This window comes from Stigmatopora nigra, chromosome 3 (assembly GCF_051989575.1).
Source record: "Stigmatopora nigra isolate UIUO_SnigA chromosome 3, RoL_Snig_1.1, whole genome shotgun sequence".
In the NCBI taxonomy this organism is placed as follows: domain Eukaryota; kingdom Metazoa; phylum Chordata; class Actinopteri; order Syngnathiformes; family Syngnathidae; genus Stigmatopora; species Stigmatopora nigra.
The window spans coordinates 15,353,968-15,381,110 of record NC_135510.1 but is presented as its reverse complement, the minus strand read 5'-3'; the positions used below and the strand labels follow the sequence as shown (position 1 = coordinate 15,381,110).

At 36.8% G+C, this 27,143-nt stretch overlaps 1 protein-coding gene across 2 annotated transcripts in view; it reads right to left on the bottom strand.

Moving 5' to 3' along the window:
• The window catches only part of apba2b (amyloid beta (A4) precursor protein-binding, family A, member 2b), a 33,699-nt gene that overhangs the window by 6,060 nt on the left and 496 nt on the right, over positions 1–27,143 (bottom strand). The window contains exons 2-10 of one of the 2 annotated variants that reach the window (XM_077712863.1): positions 14,010–14,485; positions 11,542–12,584; positions 9,149–9,229; positions 7,377–7,416; positions 6,581–6,726; positions 3,494–3,529; positions 2,031–2,117; positions 949–1,134; positions 270–449 (exon numbers count right to left, since the gene is read on the bottom strand). In XM_077712863.1, the coding sequence (XP_077568989.1) occupies positions 270–449; positions 949–1,134; positions 2,031–2,117; positions 3,494–3,529; positions 6,581–6,726; positions 7,377–7,416; positions 9,149–9,229; positions 11,542–12,584; positions 14,010–14,466 (2,256 nt within the window). In that variant the 5' untranslated portion in view covers positions 14,467–14,485. The remainder of the gene's footprint in view (positions 1–269; positions 450–948; positions 1,135–2,030; positions 2,118–3,493; positions 3,530–6,580; positions 6,727–7,376; positions 7,417–9,148; positions 9,230–11,541; positions 12,585–14,009; positions 14,486–27,143) is intronic. The other variant, XM_077712864.1, reaches the window with a different exon arrangement.

The following is a 27,143-nucleotide window of genomic DNA, read 5'->3' as shown; positions in this document are numbered from 1 at the left end:
AAATCCTCTCATAATTTTTATGGAAAACATCAAGGGCCAAAAAGCCAATAGGGCTTAGAAAAAAAAGGCACAAGTTGACACGCTAAACGATAGTCTTACTGGATCATCTCTATTTGAATAAATAAACATGCACTGTAAATACGTTTTTTTACGGTGGTTTCACAATTATGTTAAGTGTCATATTGTCAGTATTTTTCCAAACTCTCACATAATGAGTTAGGATGAGGAGCCTAGGAGAATACCCAAGTTATTTTTGTTGTATATCTTACCTCTTTGCAGTTTTCAGAGTTGGAAAAGTGGATGAGGTCATCGTTGTACATCTCTTGTGTGTTGATGATGTCACTGTACTCCTTTTGGCTAAGGTCCTCTGGGTTAATTCCATTGGCTCTCAAAAACTCCTGATAAGCTACGCTGAAAGCCTGACCGATAGACTGAGCGATGAGCTGGGCCTGTATTCAGAAAATATATATATTTTTTTAAAAAAGCATCAAAAACGTGTAGGCAAGATCAGCAAGTTGGATACATTTTGCAAAATTAGTCATGCAATTGAAATGTTTGCCAATCATTTTCTTATCACTTTCGATCATTTTTTTTTTTTTTAGTTTGTCACATCTTTCATACAAAATTGGGACACGCTGATAATGTTTAAAATGTTTGGTTGAAAGTGTTTCTTTAGACCTTGTAAATAATTTGAGAATTTACATCTAAATACTGCTTTTAAAAAATTAAAAATCCAAGTTACCAAACAAGTTCGAGAACCAATTATCGTAAGTAGAGGTACAACACTATATCTTGTCCAATCACAGGACAAAATGGTTACAAGTGGGAATACGAACAATGGATGAAGCATTTTATCCCTTTCAGATGTTTTATCTCCAAGATGAACATACACCATTGTTATGTTATTCTTTTAAATATGAAAAATACAACATTGTTTCGGACACTTACATCCTCAGACTCAAAGACATGACATATCATCTTGTACTGCTTCTTGGCTTCAGGTGCTCCTGGTGTAGTTTCAATGCAATCCTGGGAAGCTGTGCGTGACATTCGACGTCGTGCCATTAGCACTACAATGTTTCCAATATCAGCAATATACGATATGGTCCTCAATGCATTGTCCATCATCGTCTCCTAAAAACAAACCCATAAGAGTATTGTAAAAAATGGTTAATTTGCATTAGGGAAAAAACCCTGATTTAATAGGAAAACTATCAAATGGCTATTATACTTCACTTACCCTAAACACATAAAGGCAACTAGGATTTTATGGCACTTTGTTGCTAAAAAAAAGTACATTCAATGCTCATTCAATTCAATCAATCTAATATATTTCTGGTTTAATAACGACTTTTATGTTGAAGAGGAGTCATTTGTTAAAACTCGACTCTTTAATCCACTATTCAATTTTGCAATACAGCAAAATGACCTCATTGTGGTGTATGATAGTTTTATAAATTGCTTAATTAGCACAGATTTACATCCCATTTTGGAAACTGTTCTCATTATGTCTAATTGTCAGAACGCCCATTAAAGCAGTTTTTTAACATAGATATTCAAAACAATCCTCCTTTAAATGTGCTAGGATGATTGGGAAATATACTACATTGAAAAGCTTATGTGTCTACTGCATTGCACCATATTAATAAGCATATAAATATATGAAGAGTGGTCTCCTAAAACGTCGAATACTAAAATGTACTGTAGATGATTTATCTTCAAAAAAGGAGAGAAAAGTTCCCCCCAAAGGAGCCTGATAGTGACTGGATGCATAAAGAAAGACATTTTCATGTACTAAACTAGAGCGGCAACCAAAAATCTGGCACAGCCCGAGTTGAGTCACTCTGCACGCACAGATGTTTCTTGGGCATTTTGGGTATTATAAAGTCTGCTCTAATCCTGTGTCACGTCATAAAATCTGCAGTGGGATTTCAGGGGAAGCAGCAACACATCCCTTTAGCTTTGATTGAGATGACACGACGTCCTTTCACGGGGTAAAACAAGGTACTTGGCAAAAAAAAAACACTCACCTGTGAGTCTGCATTGAGGACTTTAATCCTCTGAGTGGAGATGAATAAATCAACTTCAGTGAGAGTTTGCGCGTCTCCATCTTGGCTCTGGAGAAATAAAAGGTGTAAATACTGTCATGTTTCATCGCATATGAAGCCATGAGCTAAATGTACCTTTGAGTCAATTATTGCTACGGAAATGCAAACAAAACTGTCCTGACATGAAAATATCAAGCGAACAGAACCACACTAAAGGTGCACATCGGACTTAGAAATACTTTGGACATGATGATGCTATACTTGAACACATATTTAATATAATGATGAAGACAAACGGTACATTTTTTAAAGACTGTTAATTAAAACCAATATCTAAGCTTTACAACATGGCTCGAGCTCTTTCTGCCTGGTGGATGGAGATACATAAAATTTAAACCAAGGGTGTCAAACTCAGATTGGTTGGAAGGCCCAATTCATGCCAACTACATCTCATGTGGGCCGGACCAGTTAATATTTGACTATAAAAAGATAACTTAGTGGCCTCCCAGTCACGTCTAGCGCCGTCAATGGCATCGAAAGATAAGCATCCACAGTCAATTTCAGGGAATTGGACCTCTATCGTTGTCAAATACAGACAGTGAGTTATCTTTGTGACACTTCCTTGTCATTTTGGAGTAATTACAGGTCACGTCCTATAAATTTAGGATCATTTCCTATTGATTTTGGGGGAGTTTACTGTCTGCTTCCTGTGTTTTGGCCGCTTTCTGCTGATTTTTGGCCAAGTAGTAACTTGTACCTGTTGTTTTTGGGTTGTTTTAAGGTTGCTTTTTAGCTCATTGGCTGCCATTGATGGGGTAGTTTTGACTGCAGGTGGTGAAAGAATGAATATGACAGGGGATATGAAGTTGACAAAGTGCAATAGTGGCGAACTCAACCAAAGAACTCACAAAATTCTGGTTTTACGGCATCAAAGTCGAGAAAAATAAATAAAAGCACCTAATTCTTTACACACATACAGTATGGATGAGATACAAAGTCTGGTAGAACACCCCCGATTCCGGTCTCCGGGTTGTATGTTTGACACCACAGATTTGACCAATTGATAAAAACACAGTGCTCCAACTAGTTCTGAAAAATCATAATGTGACTTGAATTCAATGTGTACTTTTGTCTTACCTGTAATTAAGTTATTAAATTACTATTTGACGCTGTATTTGAAAGACACAGCTGGGTATCATATCTCAGTAAACTGCTTCAATGTGGACAAATTAGGTGAGACAGTCATTTCATGCATTCTGTGCTTAATTTGATTATAGTGGGAAAAGTATATATTTGGTTAAATCTGAAATGACCACAAAAAACCATGCAAGGTATTCATATACACCCCCCCCCCCCCCCCGCCCCCCGAAGAAGAAAAAGGAAAGGTGAGACAGAGAGGGTGAAAGTGGCCAGAATGTTTTCTTATTGATGTGTTTATTACACACCGCTTTTTTCTTGATTTTGGCAGCCTTCTGTACCCTCTGGCAGGCGGGAGGCCAGGCGGGAGTTTGGACGAGACAAGGTCAGCGGATATGGGAGCACAAAAAACAAGGGAAAGGAAATAAAGCAGGTAAATAATGGCTAAGACAACAAAGCCCCAAGACAGAGCGGTGCTCTTCCCTATCTCAGAAAGGTCGCTTGTGTACACATCTGAATATCCGCGTGTGAAATATGTGTTATTAAAGTTACAGGTAGTGTTAGCACAGCCATATTTCCTACCAGATTTGAAATTAAACAGCAATAACTGAGCCTAATCATTGGCTCTAACATTTGTAAACAGTATTTTAGTATCTTATACCATTGAATTTTTTTATCTGCTGCTTTCAACATTAAACACAATATATCATGCATGAATACTCGATAGAGAATTTCGAAGTACTCCAAGTTTATTTAAAAATAAATTCAAAGTTGTCACAATGTTTGGAAGGTAACTGGTTAAATAAGCAATTGTCTTTGCTATGAATATAATCTTTTGGTAGGGATAAAAGGTAAAATAATGTTTGATCCTGCTATCTGTGGTTGGCCTGGGATATGCTCCAGTACCACAGCAGGACAAAAAAATAAAAGAGGATAAAGTGACATAAATATTGCATGAAACATCAAGTAGCGTACAAAAAAAGTGCTATAGTATAAATAATCTACAAAAGCGTTGGTATACATTGAAATTCAAACTTGCCTTGATTCTTTAAAATCAGTGTGGCACAAGTATACTTGTTGAAAATAGAAATGTGCTCTACTTGGACATGCTATTCAGTTTCAAATATAAAGGGTGTCTTTGTGAATCCGATTGAGGCATTGATTCATTATAAGAGAGGTTTTACTGTAATATTTTTATTCAGTTTGATGTCTGAATAAAAAATACATTTTCCGACTGCTTGAAAAGCAAGCTACACTAATGTTTTATTTACACACCAGACTCTTCTGTGGCAACCTGTGCTGCATTTACAATTTCATGATGTCATGGTCATTTGATATTTAACAATAAGTATGAGCAAGAGAGACACATACTTATGAAATAGTTTAAATTAGAACTTTATTTTTTTTGTATGGCTCTCCATTGCAGGTTGAAGTGCTGATTTATAGTTTCCTTCTATTTGCATGTACACGATATTTAGAGTTATCACACATTTCTCACTCAGTGTGAAAATTCTTTTTAGAAGTGTGAAAGATTTTCTGTCACCATGTGATTCATTGAATATAATGCAGGATATAATGTTCCTTTTGCCAAAAGTCAGCTGGGATAAAATTCCCCCGTGAATTTGAACATGATAAACCATGTGAAAAATGGCTAGATGGATGACATCTGACTGTTTAAATTCAACAGCATATAAAGTAAACAGCATGCCCAAATTGGCCTGAAATAATTAACTCAGTAACCATTAAGCAGTCAAAATTAATAAATGAATACATGAATATCAATAGATAAGCTCCATTCATTTCACCAAGGCCATACTCTTGCAACAATCAAAATCTAGATTTTCAGACATATCTGTGAAAAGATTTGATTCGGACAAAAATTAATTGTATTTTGAGTTCCTTTTTGTTCCATTTATGCTGTCATGGTGTAAAGCAGTGGTTCCCACCAACAGATGTGTAGAGAGAAATAAGCACTAAATATTTCTGTTTTAAACTCATCGTAGGTGCCATCGATGCTCAAGTATGATTATCAGGAGTCAAAAAGACTGCACCTCAGAGTTGTTGGATCAGAAAGGGAGTCTCTAGACTAATTCATATTCTAGGTATAACGTTCACGGTTCTGCGGGAACACATTTGCACACATTGCGCTTGCAATCTTCATATAACAGAACCAGTGGCACGCTGTGAGTTGAGTAACTTTTTGGCTACCTCAAGGGTCTCGCTTTGATTCCCGCTTGTGTGCGTTGTGACAGGATGCCCACCTGGTATAAAACTTATGCTGAACTTATCATGTGGATCGACTGTGAGTACCTTTCAGAAACTCGTTTTTAGCAGTGCCAACAGTGTATGATAAACAGGCTCTCGAGAGCTATCGGCACAATGTGCAGATGGCGAAAAGCCAGTGGTGCCTCTTGTGCTCGAGTGTCTTTTACGGAACACAACGGTAAAAGACAAATCTTGGCGCCGAATTCTGAATGAATTTATTTGTCATTGTTGTACAAGAAAGCCCTGACTTGAATCATTTCAAGGAAGAACAGCAGCTGATACCAGCTGTGAAAACGGCAGTAGTGCTTAAAAGACATAATAGGAAATAGGTTATTTAAGAAATGGGACAATGAGAGGACTGTGTAGCTGAGACAAGATTAAAAGGAGATGTGAGCAGATGGAGCTGGCCAAAACAAAGGAATAGGCATATGATGACAGAAAGATCTTTACATTCTAGCCTAGAAAGAGATAGAAGTGTTAGGGTGATTAAGAGTTGTGATGACATATGTTGACTGGTGCTAGTTTTGTGTTGAACAGATGGAAATAATAATTCAGGGAGTTGATAAATGAGCAAAACCAGAGCAAAGAAATAGTGGAAAGAACAACCATAATGGAGGAGAGTATAGGAATGTATCCGAAACTAGTCTGTAGGGCACTAAAGATGATAAGTAATTGAAAGGTAGTTGTTACCGTAACTAGTGAGCTATGGGAACATCTAAGAGTGATGCGTCTGAGGTTTTCCATCAGGTTGTTCATTATAATTATTATAGGTTCGAAGATGACTCAGAAAGTGAGGGAAAGTATTTTTTCAGTGACTATTTTCAAGAACAAAACTAATGTGTGAGATTGTCAAAACTGTAGAGCAGGTATGCTCAAGACATGGAGCTATCTGTAGATGAGCATTGGTAGATCGCACAATAATAGTATTTGATCCAGTCTGTTGGTTTCCTTAGAAAAGCTGTCATTGCTTTAAATGGAACATGGTTTATTCAACCCTGTCACAATATTTTCAACTCATTTTGCAACTGAGAAATAAAAGTGTGACTTTTCATGGAAAACACAAAATTGTCTGGGTAACCCTAAATCTTTGATTGGCAGTGTATATATGGAATAATTTGGTCTTTAAATACCTTAACCCTGCTGACTGCCTCCTGAGCTTGCATCATCCGTATGTTCTTGGAAGGGTTCCTCTCCGACAACAGTTGAGTGGAGCCCAAGTAATTAGCAGCAAAGATGATTCCATCAATCAGGTCTTCTGGCTCGCAGGGTCCTGGGACTAAGCCAGGGAGAAAGGAGGATTACTATTGGGAAACCACCTAGCAGGGACTGACAGGGTTTGGTGTGGGTGTGGTGAAACAGAGCCAAGCATCACAGCGGTAGAACGATAAAAGACTGTAGGACCAATGAGATGACAGTGTGTGTGAGAAGGACTGGGTAGAGGTTAATCGGTTTGCTGGATAAACAAGATTGTGATCACATTGCTGCCTAGACCTGTGCTACTTGTGCATGTCTTGTCATTTCTATGCTGCTGTCTAGACTTTTGTCCTGTATTGCCTTATTGATTTTATCTTCAACCTGCACACGGGACTAAAGATGGAAATTAGGATAATTCAGCTATAATCGTACATATTTACCTATATATGTTCATTAATATGAACATGCCAATGTTCATTAATATCCATTGTCCCTTTATTAAATAAATCCAACTCATATGTCGATGTCAACCAGAACTGAGACCAGTTGCACTTTCACAATTCAAGCAAAGCACCTCGTTTATCATATCTTCTTACATTTGTCAGTGGGAGTGAAAAGAACAAAAGAGGAGCTCTATCAAGGCTGTAGTAGATTAGGCTGGAGGTGACTCTCATGCAATTAATTTCACTTTACTAGATTAACATGCAGCTGAATTCACATAGGTGATCTTACCATCAACAAAGCTGGGGAACGATGCCACTTTTTTGGTAGTCTTGGAAAGAAAATGAACAATACAGCATTAAGGTATTACACAATATACAGCAAATATGATAGCTTTAAAAACGTTCATTTATTGGCTGACAGACTGATAGACGTCTACTCAATTTTGACTGGAAGGACTGCCGACGATCATTTGTAGCAAGCTTATCCAACTCGAAAAAGATTTGATGTCTATCGTCATCAATACCCTTGAAACATGATCATGTAACGTCAGCCATTCCACCTCAAACTGATTTGATGTTGCTTTAAGTGGCAATGAATGTGTTTAAATTGGGTAAAGACCACATTTTGTGTTCTCTTTGTTAACATTTGAGCCTCCTCAGTCAAGAGCTTCTGTTTGGCTGTATCTGTGCTATTCTTTAGTGACACGGTGACCATGAATGGTTTAGTGATAGAAAAAAAAGAGGAAGAAAAATGGTGGCCTTGCTACTCTCATGAGTACTGCAGAAGTGAATGTAGAGAGAGCACTAAGAAATTATCCTGCATGCACACATTTCTGTCTGTTAGGTGAACATGCACCCTAAAGCCTCGAAATCACTTGCGGCATGATTACTATTAATTTTATTCAAAAGCCTTTATTGTCATCATACGTATGTATGCGTATAATGAAATTGGTGGTGCTACTCCAAGCTATTCAAAGTGTGTTTTCCCATTGAAAAAAAAACATAAAACGTAGTATAAAAGTATAAAAAGTCACATCCCGGCTAGGTGAATTCTGAAATATTGCACAGAATTCTAAAATATTGCACAGATTTCAAAGATATTGCACATTGTTATTGCACAGAAGGGATGGTGTGTCGTGCTAATTCAAGTTCAGAGTCCTGATGGCTGTGGGAAAAAAAACTGTCCTTAAGTCTATTTGTCCGTGCTTTGTGAGACCTGTAGCATCTGCCAGAGGGCAGCAGCTGGAACAGATTGTGACCAGGGTGGTGTTGGTCCCTGACAATGTTCCTTGCTCTGCTGAGGTAGCGAGGGCTGGCAATATTATCCAGTGAGGGCAGAGAGCAGCCGATGATCTTCTGGGCAGTGTTGATCACCCTCTGCATGGCTTTTCTGTCTGCTGCGGTGCTTCCAGCATACCACACTGTAATGCAGTATGCCAGGATGCTCTCCACAGTGGCTCAATAGAAGGTTACCAGAAACTTAGTGTCCAAGTTGTTCCAGCTGAGTACCCTCAGGAAATGGAGTCGTTTCTGGGCCTTCTTCACCACTGCTGTGGTGTTTTTAGACCAGGAGAACTTATCCGTGATGTGGAACCCCAGGAATTTAAAGGACTGGACCCTGTCTTCACACACTCCATTTATGAGGACAAGGGCCAGATCTGTGCTAAATTTGCGAAAGTCCAGGATTATTTCTTTAGTTTTCATGGTAATTAGTGTGAGATTGTTCACTAAACACCATAAAGACAGTTTTTGCTCTATAGGCAAACTGGTGAGGGTCAACTGAGGGAAGGATTGTATCCCTGATATGAAGGGCGACCAACTTTTCAAAGCACTTCATGATAGAAATGTCTGCACCGTACTGCCAATAGCTCTAAATAATGATCCTACTGTTGCAGCACTATTCATTGTGTGTGTACATGCAAAGTCATCCCCCAGTCCCCCCTCCAACCACCAACACCCCCCACCCCTACGTGCTACGTACTTAGTTCAAAGAGCCAAAACGATTTTTCCCCCAAATGTGCAAAGGCATTACAGAACACAGGAGTGAGGAACTATTCTTACGTCTGGTACGTTGTTGTTCTCCAGGGGAACGTTGAGGTCAGAGCGCTGCTGTTTTCTAGGCTGTTCTGCGCCATTGTTTACCTAGCAGGTCAACACAGAAAATAATGTGTGAAAACGAGAGCAGAAGAAAAAAAACTAATAACCCTTGCCAGTTTTATACCGGGATTAGAAAAGTGTATTTTCCACACTACAAGGCACACTGGAGTGTAAAGGATGTCTTCAATGAATTGCACACCAGAGAATAAAAGTAGTAGTAGTACATCCACTCGATGAAGCAGTAGTAGTAGTGGATTCTGTTAGACCCACTGGGTGCAGCTGTAACAGTAGTAGGGGTCTTGTTAAACAGGAGCTAGATGAAGCTGTAGTAGTAGTAGTAGGAGGTCGTGTTATGTCCACTACATGGAGCACTATTAGGAGTAGTCGTAGTAGTAGTAGTAGTTGCTGTAGTAGTATTAAATGGCTGTGTTATACATTTACTTGATGGAGCTGTATTAGTATTAACAACAGTATTGGTCAGTAGTTGTCTTATACCTCAACTAAATGGAGCTCTTCTAAACGTAATGTCATACAATCATTAATCAATATTTATCCATAAAGAAGGCGTGTTGGATTCTAAGGCATATTGGCAACTTGTGTCTTTTAATTGCACCTAAGAGTACAAAAAACACTACACTATAAAACACATTACTCACAAAACACACCTAGAATAAATAATCGAATGCAGAACATCTGCATAGAAATGTAAAGCTCCCAAACTATTGGGTTGGAAAAACAAGTGACTCATGATTATTCTGTCTTTGACTTGCCCTTCACTTGGTTTTGGATTGCGTCTCAGCTTCCAGCAAATACATGGTTATAAGCAGCAGGTAGCCAGCACGCAATCACACAGGGAGAGGATTATCTCAACTCCCTGGGTTCTATCCGTCTCACTCTGCACAACTCCTTATTAACATTCAACCATTACTGGCACAAATGAAGCGTCTTGCCAATATAAACCTGTTCTTCACTGGCAAGGGAGGGAGAGATGAGAAACGGAAATGTAACATTCAACGAGACAGGCAATCTTTTAGGGCAAATGGAGCTGAAACGAATTACTACATTCATGATCTTAAATCCTTCATTTGCGAAATGAGAGCTAAATACCTGATTAGTATTCAGTGTGTTTTTGGAACTATGTTGTCCTAAAAATCCAATAATGGAATTTGGATTATTCAGTGAGATGCAGTGCTCAAAATCATGTAAACAATGTCCTTGGGAAGAACGTGCCTTGATAACTTAAAACAATGACCCATAAACAGTATTTTAAATATCACAGGTTTCATGTTGAAGTCTTTTTGTTTGAACACAAACAACACAAGTAGTACTATGACAGTTACAACAAACACATACAAGTAAGATAAAAACAGCATTTTACATCTATTTTAATTTAGTAACTTGTATGTATTATTTAATAATATTAGTATTAATATGTTGCTTTTTAACATGACTAATAAAAAGCAAATATGACGAAACTAACAAATGTGTGTTTGACAATAATTATAAAAAATAGCTTGCAATTCATTAAATAAAAAAATGGGAAGCAGCATTTATACTGAATTTGTGTAAAATTTAGGACTCATAATTGAAATATAACTTTTTAATGGACAGTATTATAAACAAAAAGAAAATAGTACACACAGAAGCAATTGTGTAGGATTAATAACATTAAAATGTGTCTTTTTGCCACCTGACTTAGAATTCAGGATCATATGTGTAGCTTTTCTTTCCCCATGTAATGTATGATTGTACTTTAGATGTAAAGGGACTTGTGCACCAAGTTTATACAACCAAAATATGAAAAGGATGAAAAGGATATCTATATGTATTTCTCTGTAAGTCCAAAGGACAGGAATAATAAGGAGACATAGAAGAGGGGAAAAAATATACATACACATACTTTCTGGGGAAGGATGAGAAAAAATTCTCCTTTCATTACATTATATTTGAAGGCAAGCGTCTCTGCCAGACTGCCATCAACGTGATGGATTATGTGGATATTGTTTCTGTACAACTATTTAGTGTACGTCTACACATTTCTGTATTGCAATTGTTTCTTACATTTTTTTTTATAATTGTTTCAATATTTGAAGTCATATACCAGGAGAAAAACAAAAAGCAGGAAGCAAATTGGAAGAGTATTAAAAGGGGTCTTAGTGTTTATTCTAAAGGATTTTTTTTTTAATTGGGGAAAAAAAATCTACTAGTTTCTGATTCAAGGTGAAAAAAACAGGTGCTTGTCCTAGCCTCTCCTCCAAATATTTCTTAACCAGGCAGACCATTTTCAATATTGGACCGATGCAATAAACCCAAACAAAATGTGTTGCTATGATTATGTAGAAAGACTCAGAGCTCACCTGTTCATGTTGCCATCTTTGTCGATCTTCTGGAGAATGTGGTTGGATCTTGAGGCCCCTCTGGAAGTCTGGGTTGTTATGGTGCACAGAAGGTAGATTGAGAGACTTGGGTCTGCTATCATGGCGGTGGTGAGCTTGGGGGTAAATGGCTGTGTTGGGCTTGGTTGGAAGATAGTCACCCGTGGGCGGGTCCTGCACCAGTTCTTCCGGACTTTGGTCAGTACAACTACTTAGGCTTCCCATGCTCATACTCATCTTGATCTCCGCAACAATTTGATCGATATCCTCCTCCGCTTCTTCGCCAGTTTCCCCCTCGACCACTAACACCTTGCGGCCACGGAAGGGAGAGACGTGCACAGAATTGCCATTGTCCTCTGGGGCATAGTAGCCTCCACCATAGGCCCTTTCATGTCTTTCATGTTCATCTCCTTCCTCTTCTCCTTCCTCATTTGGGCAGTAGTCTTCACTTTCTGCATCATCGTCCTCCAAGTCGGTCCGGCAAACGTGTACGGCTTCCTGCATGGCAGGTTTTTGGTGGTGGTGATTGTGATGGTTATGGTCCAAGATTGGTTCTGGACGTCCATTGTATATTTGTTCATCTGGATCTTGCTCCACCACCTCACAGCGTACCTCCCCCCCACGCTCTTCCCATTCTTCGACTCTCTGCCTTTCGCTACCAGTCCACTGCTCTTGCTGGCATGGGCCCTCCTCCTTCCACTCCTCGGCTTCTTCTTCTTCATCTCCATCCCTCCATGCCTCGCTCATGCCTTCCTCCTCTTCTTTCCATTCTTCCTTGGCTACACGTTCTTCCTCTTCCGCCCACTCTTCTTCTCTCTCATCTGCCTCTCCTTCCCTTTCTTCATTCCACCCCTCACCTGCCTCTTGGCACTCGGGGTGGCTTTCACCTGGCTGCATAATACAGGCACGCTCGTGACTGTGTTTGCAGTCTCCCTGGCTGCTGCAGTCCATACCTTCCATGTAGCTCTCATCCTCGGGGCAATAGCGAATGTAGTAAGTAACACCTTCATCCTCCTCTGCCAATCCTAGAAATAATGATCACAAACATTCATATATCGATCAAAGGTGCATTGAAGTAGCATTGCAATCATTTTTCTTCACTAACTAAACAATTGAACTTTGTACAAGGGTATTGAAAGGCTAATTTTAAGACACCCAAAGATGCATAAAGTTTAAGAATATGGATTTAGAACATTTTTCACAGTTTTTCTCGGCAGGGTTGAAACTTGATGTATAGGGAAGTACACAAAACCAAAACCGTACAGGTGTATGGCGACCATGGAGTTTTGATTGAAAATTGCAGATGGGACTCGTTGTGTTTATCGTACCGCGAGTCGTAATTTGAAATTAAAAGTGGTTCAGAAAGCAAAGAAGTCCCGAAAAAAGTATTCCTGGAGTCATTTTAATGTTCAAACTGGGACTAATTTACTGTTACCTTCTTAGATAGCTTCTCTAACTATGAGCTAACAACGCTGAACATTCATTCATTTTCTGAACTGCTTTATCATCATTAGAGTCACAGGGGTGCGGACTAGAGGCGCGAGACACCTTGAATTCAAGACACAAGGAGACGGACATCCATGCACACTCACACCCATACCAAGGGGCAATTTAGAGTGTCCAATTTGCACTTTATGGGATTTAAATATGCAATGTTTAATCTACAATTGTTTTGTGAGACAATTTTACAGTCAATTCTACCAAGGAATTACATTTGAACAGCTTGGAGCAAGTGTGCTTTTCAAATTTAAATGTATTCAACATGAAGTGAGTAAACTAGAAAAAACTAATTGTTATGGTTGCTGCGGTTTGGTTCACACTACAAATGATAACTAAAGTTTTATCTAATGCCTTTCAAGGAATTCTCTCTTTTTATATATTTATCATCCCAATTGTAAGATAGGGAATTAGGCAAAATATTTATACATGTGTTAGAAAGAAACAAAAGGTAACAGATATTCATTGACTTGTCCTGGCGTGCATGACAAAAATGAGGAATTGAATAAATAACATAATTTTCAAGTTCTACAGTTTGAAACTTGGTTGGGATAAACAAAAAAAAAACACTTTTGAATTAGCAGTAATAGTAGTATTTTTTAAAATGGTCTGCCACAAAAAACAGTAGTCAGTTAAAGTAAGATGACAGGATTATTTTTTTTACTTTAGCCATGTCCTGCTGCCTGTTTTTGAATACTTCCCACCAAGTAGAAACTATGTAACCAATAGGAAATTATGATACATATCAATAAATGAAGCAATTAATATAAAAAAAACTAAGGATTGCATTTTCTAAGACACAAGATTCTGTCCAAATTATGTAAAACCTCTCAAAAATAAAATATAGTGTGAAATTAAAGACAGACCACCGACAAAAAACCAAAATAAAACATGACCAACCTGGTGTTTAATCCACACTTTTCAATGTAAGATTTACAGATGAAATCACTCACCATCATCATAGTCTTCCTCATCCTCTGAAGTGTTGTTTATATAGTCAGAGCAAGAGTCATCATCCAGGCTGTCAGCTCCATCGTGAAAGTCTTCCTGGTTGTGGTTAACCTGCTCATCATGTTCAGGTGTTGATGGTGTTGCGGGTCGCTGCTCCTTTAGTTCTACATCTGGCTGATTGTTATATCGCTTTAGTTCAACATCTCCATCTGCATCCACTTCTGGACAGCTGGAAACTTCATCTACGTGAGAGGAGTAATGTCCCTTACAGGTCCCGGGGAGGAGCTTTGGCACATGCGATTCCTTTGGGTAACGGACGGGCCGCTGTCTGGGATGGATGGCTTTCAAATCACATGTCTCTGTATGGTGAGCTGTGGGACAGGAGGTGGCGACTGGTGCAACCATACTGGGGTTTCCGGTTCTCTTTCTTTGAGCCATGATTGGTTGTTCACACGCCATACATTGCTATGGTTTATTGCTAATTTGGCAAAAGAAAAAAAGATGCAAAGATATTAGCAAATTCCACACCAAAAATATGTTGTGCATTAAAAAAGAGTGGACTTGAGGGACTGAAAAAAAAAAAAAAAAAAATATATATATATATATATATATATATATATATATATATATATATATATATATATATATATATATATATATATATGTGTGTGTGTATATATATATATATATATATATATATATATATATATATATATATACACACACATATATATATATATATACACACACATATATATATATATATATATATATATATATATATATATATATATATATATATATATATATATATATATATATATATATATATATATATATATATATATATATATATATATATATATATATATATACTGCAAATATCCACATGCATACTCGACATTTGTGTCATCTTAAAAAAAAAAGATAATCTTTCCACTATTTGTAAGTCTATAAGATATGCAACTTAGGTTTCAAGATAGAAATGTTGACTTGCTATGATTAAGCCAATAGAGTTATGTTATGCCAACTCATAAATTTATAATTAGGTGAATGAAACTCCTTTGACAGCATCCATACTTGCTTTCATAGAAAGTCCCATTGCAAATTGACTCAAAAAGATGATTTTGAACGACAAAAAACACAGCATATTCTCTTTAATCAAACGAATTAAAATGTTATATCTTACAATAGCTCTGTCAAAGCCATAGATGTACATCTAGATTTTTTTACAACCATTGAAAGCCTCAATCATTCCAATTTGTGAATGTTCTGTTTTCCGATTGGAGCAATTATTACCCTAAAAACATCAGACCATCAACCATTGTGAAAATTTGCATTCCTATCTATAAAATGATAAAAGCATGTTTGATCTATTTGTCAATCACTAATTATGATATTGAAAATCCCTTTTATTTAAGGATAGCACAGCCACATTGGTTTGTCTTCTAATTTTTGTTTATTTTATGAGGGAGAAATGCATTCGAAAAAAAAGTAGAGGTTGTTAAAAACAAAAACAAAAAATACATTGCAACTATATGTCCACCCATGCAAGAATGATGGATCTGCAATAAAGTGTTATCACTACCCACAAGAATGATCTAGCAATGGTTTGGGAATACCTTTCAGGTCCCTAATTTCATCTGTTGTCACCATTCGCTTATCAGTTTTTCATATTTTTGTCTGCCATGATGATGATCACAATAATCACTAATTGTAGTAATTATTAACCTATATACCAGGTAAAGGGAACCCACTAACTACACCACACAATAATACCCATGCTCACTATTGTTGTAAATAGACATTAAGTGCTATCACCTTCCTCCAACGGTATATAAACAGATTGATACGAACAAAGAAATCTTTCCTTCATACTAATTTGACATTGATTTGAGTGCATTTGATTAGTTTGGCATCAATGGACTGCTTAAACAAAAAAATCTACACACAATCAAAAAAGAAATGAAATCCACAAATTGATTCAAATACTTAATAAATCAATGTGCTTCTTACCTTAAGTTCTGAAATGTGATGTGGCATACAAGAACCCTTGTCTTAACACAAGCCAGTGCCCTACGCCTTGATTCTCTTCTTGCTGGCTCCTCCCTTCCCCCCACCAGCTACTACACTGAATGTACCTCAATGACAGCACCCGCCCATTTCTTTAAATTACATTCTAACATCCGCTTGTGGAAGCACAGCCCCCTGAGCAGAGCAGTAACTATGGGTAACTGCATCCATGAGGGGGGTTGCTGTGTTGCTCCCCTTTGCCCTCTATAACTATGATTTAATGTTCAATTTAATTTGCTTTTACATCACCAGGTTTAACATTAAATTCCAGCCATTTTTCACAAGACAACCACCTTCAATGTCGGCTGTTTTTATTTTTATTTTTTAATCCTTTGGTGAATTTGGACACATCTTTCAAAGTTTACAATAATGATATATATTCTATGGAGGTACCAAAAAAAGGATTAGACTACAATAATTCAAAAGAAAAACTAATTGAAACAGGGAATAAAAGCTTTATCTGAAAACTTTGCCTTTGATATATATTTTTTTAGCTTTTTGTTAGATCTTATAAGTCAGATGACGGTACTACTTCTCCCAGTAGAATATGACAATATAACATTAGGCTTTAACGCTAATCCTTTGGTAAGCAAATGCCTCAAAGAGACTCATTTAGCATCCTGTGCTCCATAAAAAACAAAGCAAACAAACACAAAAGACACACTACGTTTTAGGGAACGAACCAACAGAAATTTGTTATTGCAATTGGAGTGTTTGAAGGAATTAGTATTTGTTGTAGCTTTGGAAAATGAGACTATTTGTTTTTACCAATTTCATGGAGTGAAATTATTGCAAAGCCTTTGTTCCGTTTTCTTTATAAGGATAATCCCATTCCTTTTTGCTAATTTATCTAGCTGTGGTTGAATTAATCACTGTACTTTTTCTTTAACCAGAAAAATAAAAGTTAAAACATTAATTTCACACATAATTCAAAATCAGAACCCAATTGTCTGCCTTGAGCGGCAGCTGGAAATCAATTGAGCCTTGCGATCATCTCCAACTAGCCTATATTTGCATCTGCCAGAAAATGCTTTAGATAGAGTCAGATAAAGCTTTAAATTACCCTCAAACACTCCTGTTGTTTGGCAGATACGTGTGCAGTGTTTATGCAAGATTGAGCGGGGAGAGAGCAAGTGAGCAGATGGCTTCGGCAAAGGGTGGGCAAAGGGAAAACCAATATCTCTGGTTGAACTCTAGATATGACCTACAATCACTCTGATGAATGAAACTAGAGTTCAACAGGAAATGACAAAAATTTAATTCTCTGTTGCAGGCGTGGAAATTAAAAATAAGAAAACATTTGAAAGCATCTGTCATCTCATTTTCACTCATAAGTGAGTGAATGCATGCTGTCAATGTTGTTTAATTATATATACTTTATAGATTTAACTAACAGAAGATATAACTATTTTAAATATGACTGAATGATTTTGAATGGTGGGTTTAGTTATAACGTGATTTTAAAAGTGTCGGGTGGCTAAAGGAGTCTAGTGAGAGAAAGTTGGAAGGGACCTTAAGTAACCTCATCTTATTTTCTGAACCACTTTATCCTCATTAAGGTGGTACAGGGTGCTGGAGCCTATCCCTGCTGACTCCGGGCCAGAGGCAAAGGAGACTCTGGGGCAATTTAGAGTGTCCAATCAGCCTACCATGTATGTTTTTGGAAAGTGGGAGGAAACCTACACAGGCCCAGGGAGAACATGCAAACTCCACACAGATGGACATAGCATGGATTTGAACCCACAACCCCACAGCTGTTAGGCCAACGTGCGTACCACTCGCTGCTCCTAAGTACTAGGTATAAAAATAGCTAGAGTATCAAGATTGTGACTAGTTTTGCTGCTCTCAGATTGAGAATTGGATCCCAAACAGAAAAAGACTACTTTACAAAAGGAGTTTCTCATGAGCCGCTTCATTGAGATTCAGCATTTGTTCTCCTTAAAGCCTCCCACTCACTTCAAGACGACGAAAAAAGAGCATTGCAGGAAGTAGGAATAGGAGGAAAACTGTGAGTTTGTTAGCAGCAGAAATGGCACAGGACCAAAGAAACCCATTTCATGCTCCCATCTCATTGTGCCTGCCAATAACATCCATCTTGGCACCTCAAGCACAATTACACCCTTGACCGTTTCTACAGCAACTCATGTTTTGTTTCGCACAATCCTCTAAAAAGGGTCTAAGCTAATTATCCAAAGGGATCTTGGTGAGAATAAAAATGCATTATTCAAGCAAGGACTTTGCACTGACATAAACCATTTCTGCCAGTTCGGACACATGCGATGTTCACTGTGAAGAACAAACGTTTCTTCTTTCAATTTGGAAAGATATTACCCAGGGAGGGAAAAATTAAGAGCTTTTTGCCAAGAAGGTAGTCCGAGGAAGAGAAACCAAAACTGTTATTTTGTCCTTGGAGCTCCTTTTCTAGTGGCTTCTTGACCTTTTGAGGGATTTGAACAGGTTCTCCGTTGCTGCCTAAGCTATTAGTAACGCTAGTTTTGTCATATTTCACCACAGTAAGAAAGATTTTGTTGTTGTTTTTGTTTTGTTTCGTTGCTTAGACCGGGTAAATCAGGGTCGGATGAGATGTTATAAAGCATATAAACTACCATGAGAAACTGCTGATGTTGATTTGATTGATAAATTGTGAATTATTTTCTGAGGAGATTGATTGAATATAAAAACAACACTAAACAGTCATTTAGGGGAAATAAATATATGGCCAAGAACCGATGCTGTTTTGGGGAATGAATCTTAGGTTGACTTATAATAAATACTTGATCAGAAAAGCCCTAATTTATATGGTTTCATTGAGCAATTAGTCTAGCTGAGTTTTAGAAAATATGAAAGGTAAAAATACAATTTCATGGAATTGTGGCAGGACGCACCAGTACATACCAGGACGCAACATATAAAAAGACACTCCGTTTTAAGTTATAACAAATTTCAATTAGTTCAGTTATATTGAAAATGTATTTTATTTATTGTATTTTTTTTGCGCAATTTAATAAAGTTAAATGAAGTTCAGTGATTGCATTATTATTATTTTTTTTAAAACCAGTTTTTACTCTTACTGCTCCAAATGTCGGTTATCGGCTTCTTCTTACTACTAATAATCGGTATCGGTCCTGAAAACCCCATAATGGTCAATCTCTATTAATGAACATGAGTATATATTTATCTGTTTCCCCATTAGTAATAAATATTTGTTATTATTTCCAATTCTGACAGCACAATTCACTTTAAAAAAAAATCACATCAAATATCAAATGTCAGATATAAGCTGGACCAGGATGTAATTTCTGCTCTTTTAATTGGAGGTGAATTGGTAATGGGCTCACTTCATTTTTTTCCAATCTCGTCATTATCAATACACAGCAGTCAAGCCGACCCACACACACACACACACACACACACACACACACACACACACACACACACACACACACACACACACACAGACAGACAGACACACACATGAGTAAAATGTCAACATTGTGCTGGACTGATAAACAAAATGAAAGCTCTTTTGTGTTCATCTGCCACTTGTGGTGTGGCTCCTCTGGTTTCTCGAGCAGTCCTCCTGTCTCTACAATTGCACCTATGCAGCTCAGCTGGCTGGTGGTGATAGCGTCACCAACAAAAGCGCTACTTGTATTCATTTTCCACCGAAGGATGAAGACACATTCATGGTTTGATTGGAGAATGACACTTAGGGCTGAGTGGTATTATAAAAAGATGACATTTTACCTTTTGCGGGGGTGGGGCGATATATATTCATTCATTCATTCATCTTCCATACCTCATGCTAAATTTGAACTGCTGGGATAGGTTCTAGAAACCTCAGCAACCGTTAGAGATGAATGAATGATAGAAAACATTGACAATTCTGACTGTGTAAGTGCAAGCGATATTACTGATATATGTAGGCCGAGAAATTCGTGATAAACACAGAATCAAAACAAGATTTGTAGGTTAACAATCGACTTTTAAAATAAGGAAGTTTTTAACCATCGAGAACTGAGTTACACCGACTTCCAAAAAACATGTTTCTTTCATTGCTATTGAAATATTTGGGACATTTAATGAATAATTGAAGTGTGAATGTAACATAGTGCTCCTTTATACCTGAGAACGTAACATTGACTTTGTGTTATGTCAGATTGTGAAATCTAACAACGTTTTCCCCCCTAGACGGTTTGCTTCTGAGATACAGAAGAAAAGAAAAAAAACCCATTGTATCAACTATAAAGGTATGTTAATGAGGTTAGGGAATCTGTCCAGATGTAAGTTTGGAAAGACAAGACAACAATAATCACAGCAGCAAGTGCCTTTTGTCAGAAGAGATAAATTTGCAATGTTATCTATTCTTCAAAGCTTTTATAAGGGTTCTTTGGGGAAACCTCTCTCACAATATTTTGTTAAAACTGCACAAATCAGAAAGCTTGCGATTTAATAATAGCACGTTTCAGTTTTTTCTTTTAGGGGACAACATCCAAATTTTTGATAGTGCTTGGTCTGGTTCAAATCTCAAAGAAAAACTTTGGCAACTTCATTCATTTATACACATACACATACACATATATATGTGTATATATAATATAAAATGTAAAATCTACCATTTATACATGATGGCTGGTCCAAAAAAAAATCAGAATCATCCAGTTTTGTGGCATGCATGCAATCATAATTTCTTTTGACTATTGTTCAAAATTCACCACAATTGGTAACCTTTTAAAAAATGCATTTCACTGTATTGTACATAAGAATGACTCATTATGAAAAGTAGAACTTATTTATTTAGTCCTAGTTCAAATCAGAGAAGAAATATATAAGTGTTAATGATATCAATTGGGTAGCTCAGTCATCATGGTTGCTGAGTACTAATTTAAACTCTCTAAGGGGGGTTACAGAGGTTATGAAGGAAAGAAAGAACAAGGGCTGTAGATGTGAAATGCATCATAAGGTCTGTCCCACCAAACTGAGCCAGCAAAAGCACAAGTGATGACAGAGATCAGGATTATTAAATCTGTCATATGAATCTTCTTTCATCACCCGACTGTCACTAGGCTCTAAAACCACGCCGCTGACCTTCATTTACTGTCTATCATCTCGTATAAAGGCTTGGTGACTTGGGACATAAAAATACCACACAAAATACAGTGTAGATGTGCTTGTATATATATGTATGTGTATGTATATATATATATATATATCTCACCAACACAGTTACCTATTTATATATTTATTCATTTATTTATTTATTAACTTACTATTAAGTACCCATTTGTGTATAATGCCTTTCCTATTCCTGCATCCTCACCCTCTTCCTATTGCAACAAAGAAATTTCCCGACTACGGGATGAATAAAGTTATCTAATCCAATCCAATCCAATCCAAAAAAGAGGTTTAGTTTCCTAGTTGCATAAATTCCTGAAAAATGAAAGAATATATATAATAAATAACATAAATCGAGACCAGAGATACTTTATTTCTGCGATAGGCTGGGTACTGTTTGAATTATACTGCAAAGCTAAGGAAATACTAATTAGATAATAAGAGGAATTGTACAGGGAAATGGTTTAATGCATTCACGCAATGACAAAAGCTAGTTTACATCGGTTACATAGGCTCACTGTTTTCCCAGGATAAATGTTATATTTATTATTAATATGCATTATGCTACTATGTCTTACAAGATTATTACTATATGGTAATAAAAGTTCATTTTAATTTTTACTAATTGGCTTGGATTAGATGACTTTATTGACCCCGTATTCGGGAAATTTCGTTTCCACAGTAGCAAGAGCGTAAGTAAAGTTAATAAATAAATACATGAATAAATATATTAAAAAATAAGTGTGTTGCTGAAATACATATACATACACATACATATATAAGCACATTTATACATACACATAGATGTACATGCATGCATACAGTAACAGTCCTATTTGCATCAATATTTTTAATGTTGGCTATTATGGTATTTTGTTTGGTAATTATAAAAACAAATGCTCAAGAACAACTCCTGCACTACATTTTGTGGCTATGTGTTTTGAATTAGAATTTGTAGACACCTACAGTCCCATTTTTTTTTTAAATTGAATTATTTTAAATTTATTCACTGTTGCTGAAAAAGGGGTCTTTAAACATAAATACTGAGTTTGTCATGACCTAAGACTACAGTTATCGAGAGAGTCCCCATTTATTTGATCTTTAGGAATATACTAATTCTGTCGTTCAATGAATGTTGAATTACCAACCAGCTATGGGATATGCAGCCAAAATAAAATATGAATCTACAGTTATGCCTTGTGATCGGCTGGCCACCGGTTCAGGGTGTCCCCAACCTCGTGCCCTAATACGAGTTGGGATAGTTTAAGCACCCCCCGCGACATGAAATGAATTAATGGGTCTTCAGTTATGCGCATACTCAATGATTACAGTTTTTTTTTTTTAAAAACATCAACAGCAAACTCCTATTGTTAGTTTGATTTGAACATTTTGCTAATGACGAGATTGAGGCGTGCATGGTATGTTTCTGGCCTTATAATTTCCATCTCAAATACTTGTAGTTGATCTTTAGAGAATAAAGAAATGTCTGTTGAGGTTAAAATTGGTGCTGAAATGTGCACTTTTCAACATCCCGCTACCACTGATTGGTTTGGGGGACACACTGTAGCTCTTCAAACTTTGAGTTGTCAGAGCCTTGCCATTGATTTCCTGAAAATGCAAGCCCCGTGTGGCTTGAGGAGTGTAGCAATTATAATAAGCGACAAATGAATTCCGGAGGCTGACTCCTCTCACCCTCTTGGTTTTCAAAGCAAAGACTAGGAAGGACTAAGAAGCCATTATTAATAATGAAGTGCAATATGAAGTTTAAATATTGACGGGATTTCTACAAAGTCAGTTGAAAAATTAAAATTCACATGTGAAAATAGCAGTTTCTTCTAATAAACAGCCAGTAAGCTGAAAAAAACCCTTAACTTGTGATTAATTAAGTTTATTTATATCATTTTAGTTTATTTAGTCTCCTTAGGTTGGTTTATCATTGCCTTTTCACTTGTATAACAGCTGCTTCTGTATTGAATGAATCATACAACACAGTATTTGAATATGAATTATATTAAGGAGTGTAAAAAATAAGCAGTTCAACAAACACAAGAGCCATTTTCTTGATGTATCTACATAATCTGACCTTGATTGCTGCTTGTTCTTTGTTCATACCTGCTTGTAATAATAACTAATAATAATATTCTAGAGTAGAATATTTTTAATTAAAAACAGCAAAAGCACTTATCTTCAGACTAATGGTAAGAGTTGGCCAGAAGAATAATCTCAATTCAACAGGCAAATAAGAAGACGGAAGCAAGAAGTACATATTGCTAAGTAGTTCAAGGGATTGCTCAGTTACTTTTGAAGAGCTTTGGGAGGAAAAAGCTGACTTGAGTAGTTTAGGATTTCAGCAGAATGTTGCATTAAAAGACTAAGCCAATGTAATTGTGATATTGCCATGTAGAGAAATATCAAATTCAGACACATCTACATGTGCTTGCTTGATTTAGTTATTCCCATTAATGTGTACATTCCTAAAATGCAGGGCATTCTAGATTGCCAGTTACAATGCAAAAGTTCAATCAATGACTTCTTCCTAATCAGACTTCAGCTCATTGATTTTGTTTACAAATAGTTGATAATGTCTCATCATTACGGCAGGATTGGCTCTCATTACACAATTTTGCCTCTGTGCCAGGAGTCCAATTTAGTATCCTCTCGCTGCAGTATGAATAAAATCCCTGCTGCCTGCGGCGAAGGTGTTTGTCCTTGAGTGCAGGTGCTATATAGAAAACTATCGACTAAGCAGGGGAGTGAGACATTCTCAAAGGACTGATTGAAAGGAAGTGGGGCACACTAATGGTAGAAAAGGTAGGTAGATGTGTAGGGTCCCAATGGGAACATGATGCAGTATACAACCTGGCAACCCACTCACCATACAAGAGCATGTCAACATGTGTACATCCTCCATAGTCAAGTGTTGCTGAAAGCTCTGTGGAGGCGTTTTACTATCTATTGGCGTGTTTGTGCTCTCTCCATGGACAGCATAGTTTTGCTTTGTTTTTTGCTTTTTTTTGATTTTTAATCACATTATATTTCAGTTCTATAATTTCACCCACATGCCACAATTTAAATCAATGCCCAGTGAAGTCACAGGTTCTATATTGGAATTCTTAAATGTGACTAAAGTTTAAGGTGTTTATTGGTGTTTAAAAGGATGAGGTTTCCATCAAATCAGAGCAAAGATTGTCTTTCTATGGGGATGTAAACCTTTGTACATATGCAAAATACACTTTAACAGGAGTATTCCACAATCACTGATCAAGATAACAATAAAATTCCAATCCAATCGAATCCAAGATTCAGTCAGGGAAAATGAAAAAGTATTGAAAGACTACTAGACCATACACGGGCAAACTACGGCTCGCGGGCCATTATGGCCCGCCCGGTAGGCTTTTTAATCCGGCCCGTCGGCATTGTCCAAATTATAGTAAAAATGACCTCATTCATTTCCATTTCCCATGCAATACCATCGTTTCACCAATAGATGGCGGACTAGTGTATACTTTAGTTCTTAATGTTCAAAGTAAATTTGAAAATACATTTTCACCTTCAATCGTGTCTTTTTTCTTACATTTCAATCCTCAGGTTTGATAAAATACATTGCGTGTCCAAATGCTTCTGGCCCAGCCCCTCTGTCAAATTTTAGTATCCAAGTCAAAAAATTTGCCGACCCCTGGACTAGAAGTATACGTAAATTGTTCAACTCTTTGCATTTTAAATTGCCGTAGTCATTCTATCTTATGTTTACAACCAATGCATGAGTCAAATCACATATATTCAACTTAAATTTAATTTAACCATGATTATTGTCATGTTAGATGAAACTAAACACATTTATACATGTAGGACTGTTTTTAAGTCTAGCAATGTAGGTTTACTACTTGATATTCTTTCTTTCTTATGCTCTGCTGCCTAACTTTTTTTTGCTTTGTGACCAACTTGTCCTGTTGAAAAATGATCTAATCTTTTCCTCCTTCCTTTACAACCATCTTACTTATGATTCATATTTTTTTTAATGCTAATAGCGCCAAAATGGTGCTGACTTGAATCAAATAATAATTGCCTGGCTCCTGCTGAGCTTGCTGTTGAGTTGTTCATGTGAATCAGGTGTGTTAGAGGTGAAAAGCGTGGAAAACATGCTTGATTAGAAGCCCTCAAGCTCTGGACTTAGTGACCTATTCTATGTACAAAAGCTTACATTTAGGACTGAAAAACATAGGAATTAGTATTTAAAACCACTAATAAATTTGCAACTGCTCCAGTAAATTGAATAGCCAAGTAAATACAATTATAACAATACTATTAAATGAATTATTTCAAAAGATTGCTGAGCATTACTTAAGTTAGAAAGGTATTTCACTTCTAAAAAAAAATAATTGCACACTTGAGAGTGTGGATAAACACCTCCACTCCAAAAACGGAATCAACATATGAGAGCACAGTTTTATGCTATTACAGAAAAACAAATAAAAAATGTGCGTTCCACTTGAAGATTACAACAGACGGCAAATAAGGTACCTCAAACAGCGTATTTATTGTATAGTTTGAACAATTTGTACAATTTTGAACAAAGTGAGCACACATAAACTTGCTGAATTATTAACAATGTTCAACGCTCATACTTTCCTTTTCTGTTCACGTTTCCTCTCGTTTTCTCGTTAATGATCCTGATAAGTAATTTGTGTCAGAGGTTTTGGCCTTGATTCGTACTGCCACTTTTTAACAGGCGGAACCAACTCATTGCATACAAAACACAGGCAAAGAAAAACTCTCTGTGGCTTAAATTAAAACGTATTATTACATAGCTGTTTAAAAGTATATTTCGGTTATAAAGCCTTTGCTTTTATCAATTTATAAAATGTCCAATGGTCAGGTGAATAACAATTCTTCCATATCAGTAGGCAGCAATAGGTATATATTAATAGCATTCTATTATATGTGTCAAGTGGAGGTGAGAATGGCGTTTTGGCCAGTGGCTAATTGCCATCAACACTAAAAGGATAAAAGCAATGTAGGGAGTTTTTAAAAGGAATATCTGCTAACTCAGAATTGCACAGGGGACAGATTTGCGACCTAGAGGAAGGTCCATGTATGATAGGTATCAAAAGAAAGCCAGATATGGTTTCTTTGCAGAAGGTTTCTGGTGTGAGACAACATAGGGAAAGCTATCTTTGATATGGATTTGCTTTGGTGAACCAACAGTGATGCCATGATTCCTACACTATTCGGAATGGTGGCCTTGTGAGGAAGGACTTTGATTTCGGCCGGGATAACGGCTCTCTATCTTTTCTATCATTTGACATGATGAATGAGTAAAAATATGGCTGAAATATGTTTTTATTTGTGTTTTATTTTATTTTATTTCTATTCAGCACATGATTTTATATTGTACATGAAATCTCCAGCGATTTATTATTACATTTCTGCTAGTGGTGTTCCATTGTATTTTTTTTTAAATATAAAATTGTTCCTTTGACTCAAAAAGGTTAAAAACACACAGATGAAACAGATGTAAATGATGATATGATATTGTAAGCCGTTTTTTTTCTTCTCATTCACAGTTATCACACAGATGGTCGGGGGCAGGCTCTGGCAAGGAAGACGAAGACGAACACTATGGACGTCACATCTCATGATGCAAACGGGCTATGTGCCTCCAACCATCAGAACAATAAAGATGAAAAAAATGTAAAAAAAAAAAAACAGGCCAGCAAGAACCTGTCATCCCTATACAGAATGTTCCCATGGGGACTGACACTGAGTCACACTAACAGCACTGGTGAATATAGTATAGTATTTCTATTTGTAAAGAACATAAAAGGTAAAGAAACACAACTTACCAACAAGTATGTCTATCTACCTATTTATTAAAAAAGCTGTTAGTGAAGTGTGTGAAAGATAAAATGATGATGGAGAGAGGTTTATGGACTCATGACGGGAAGAAA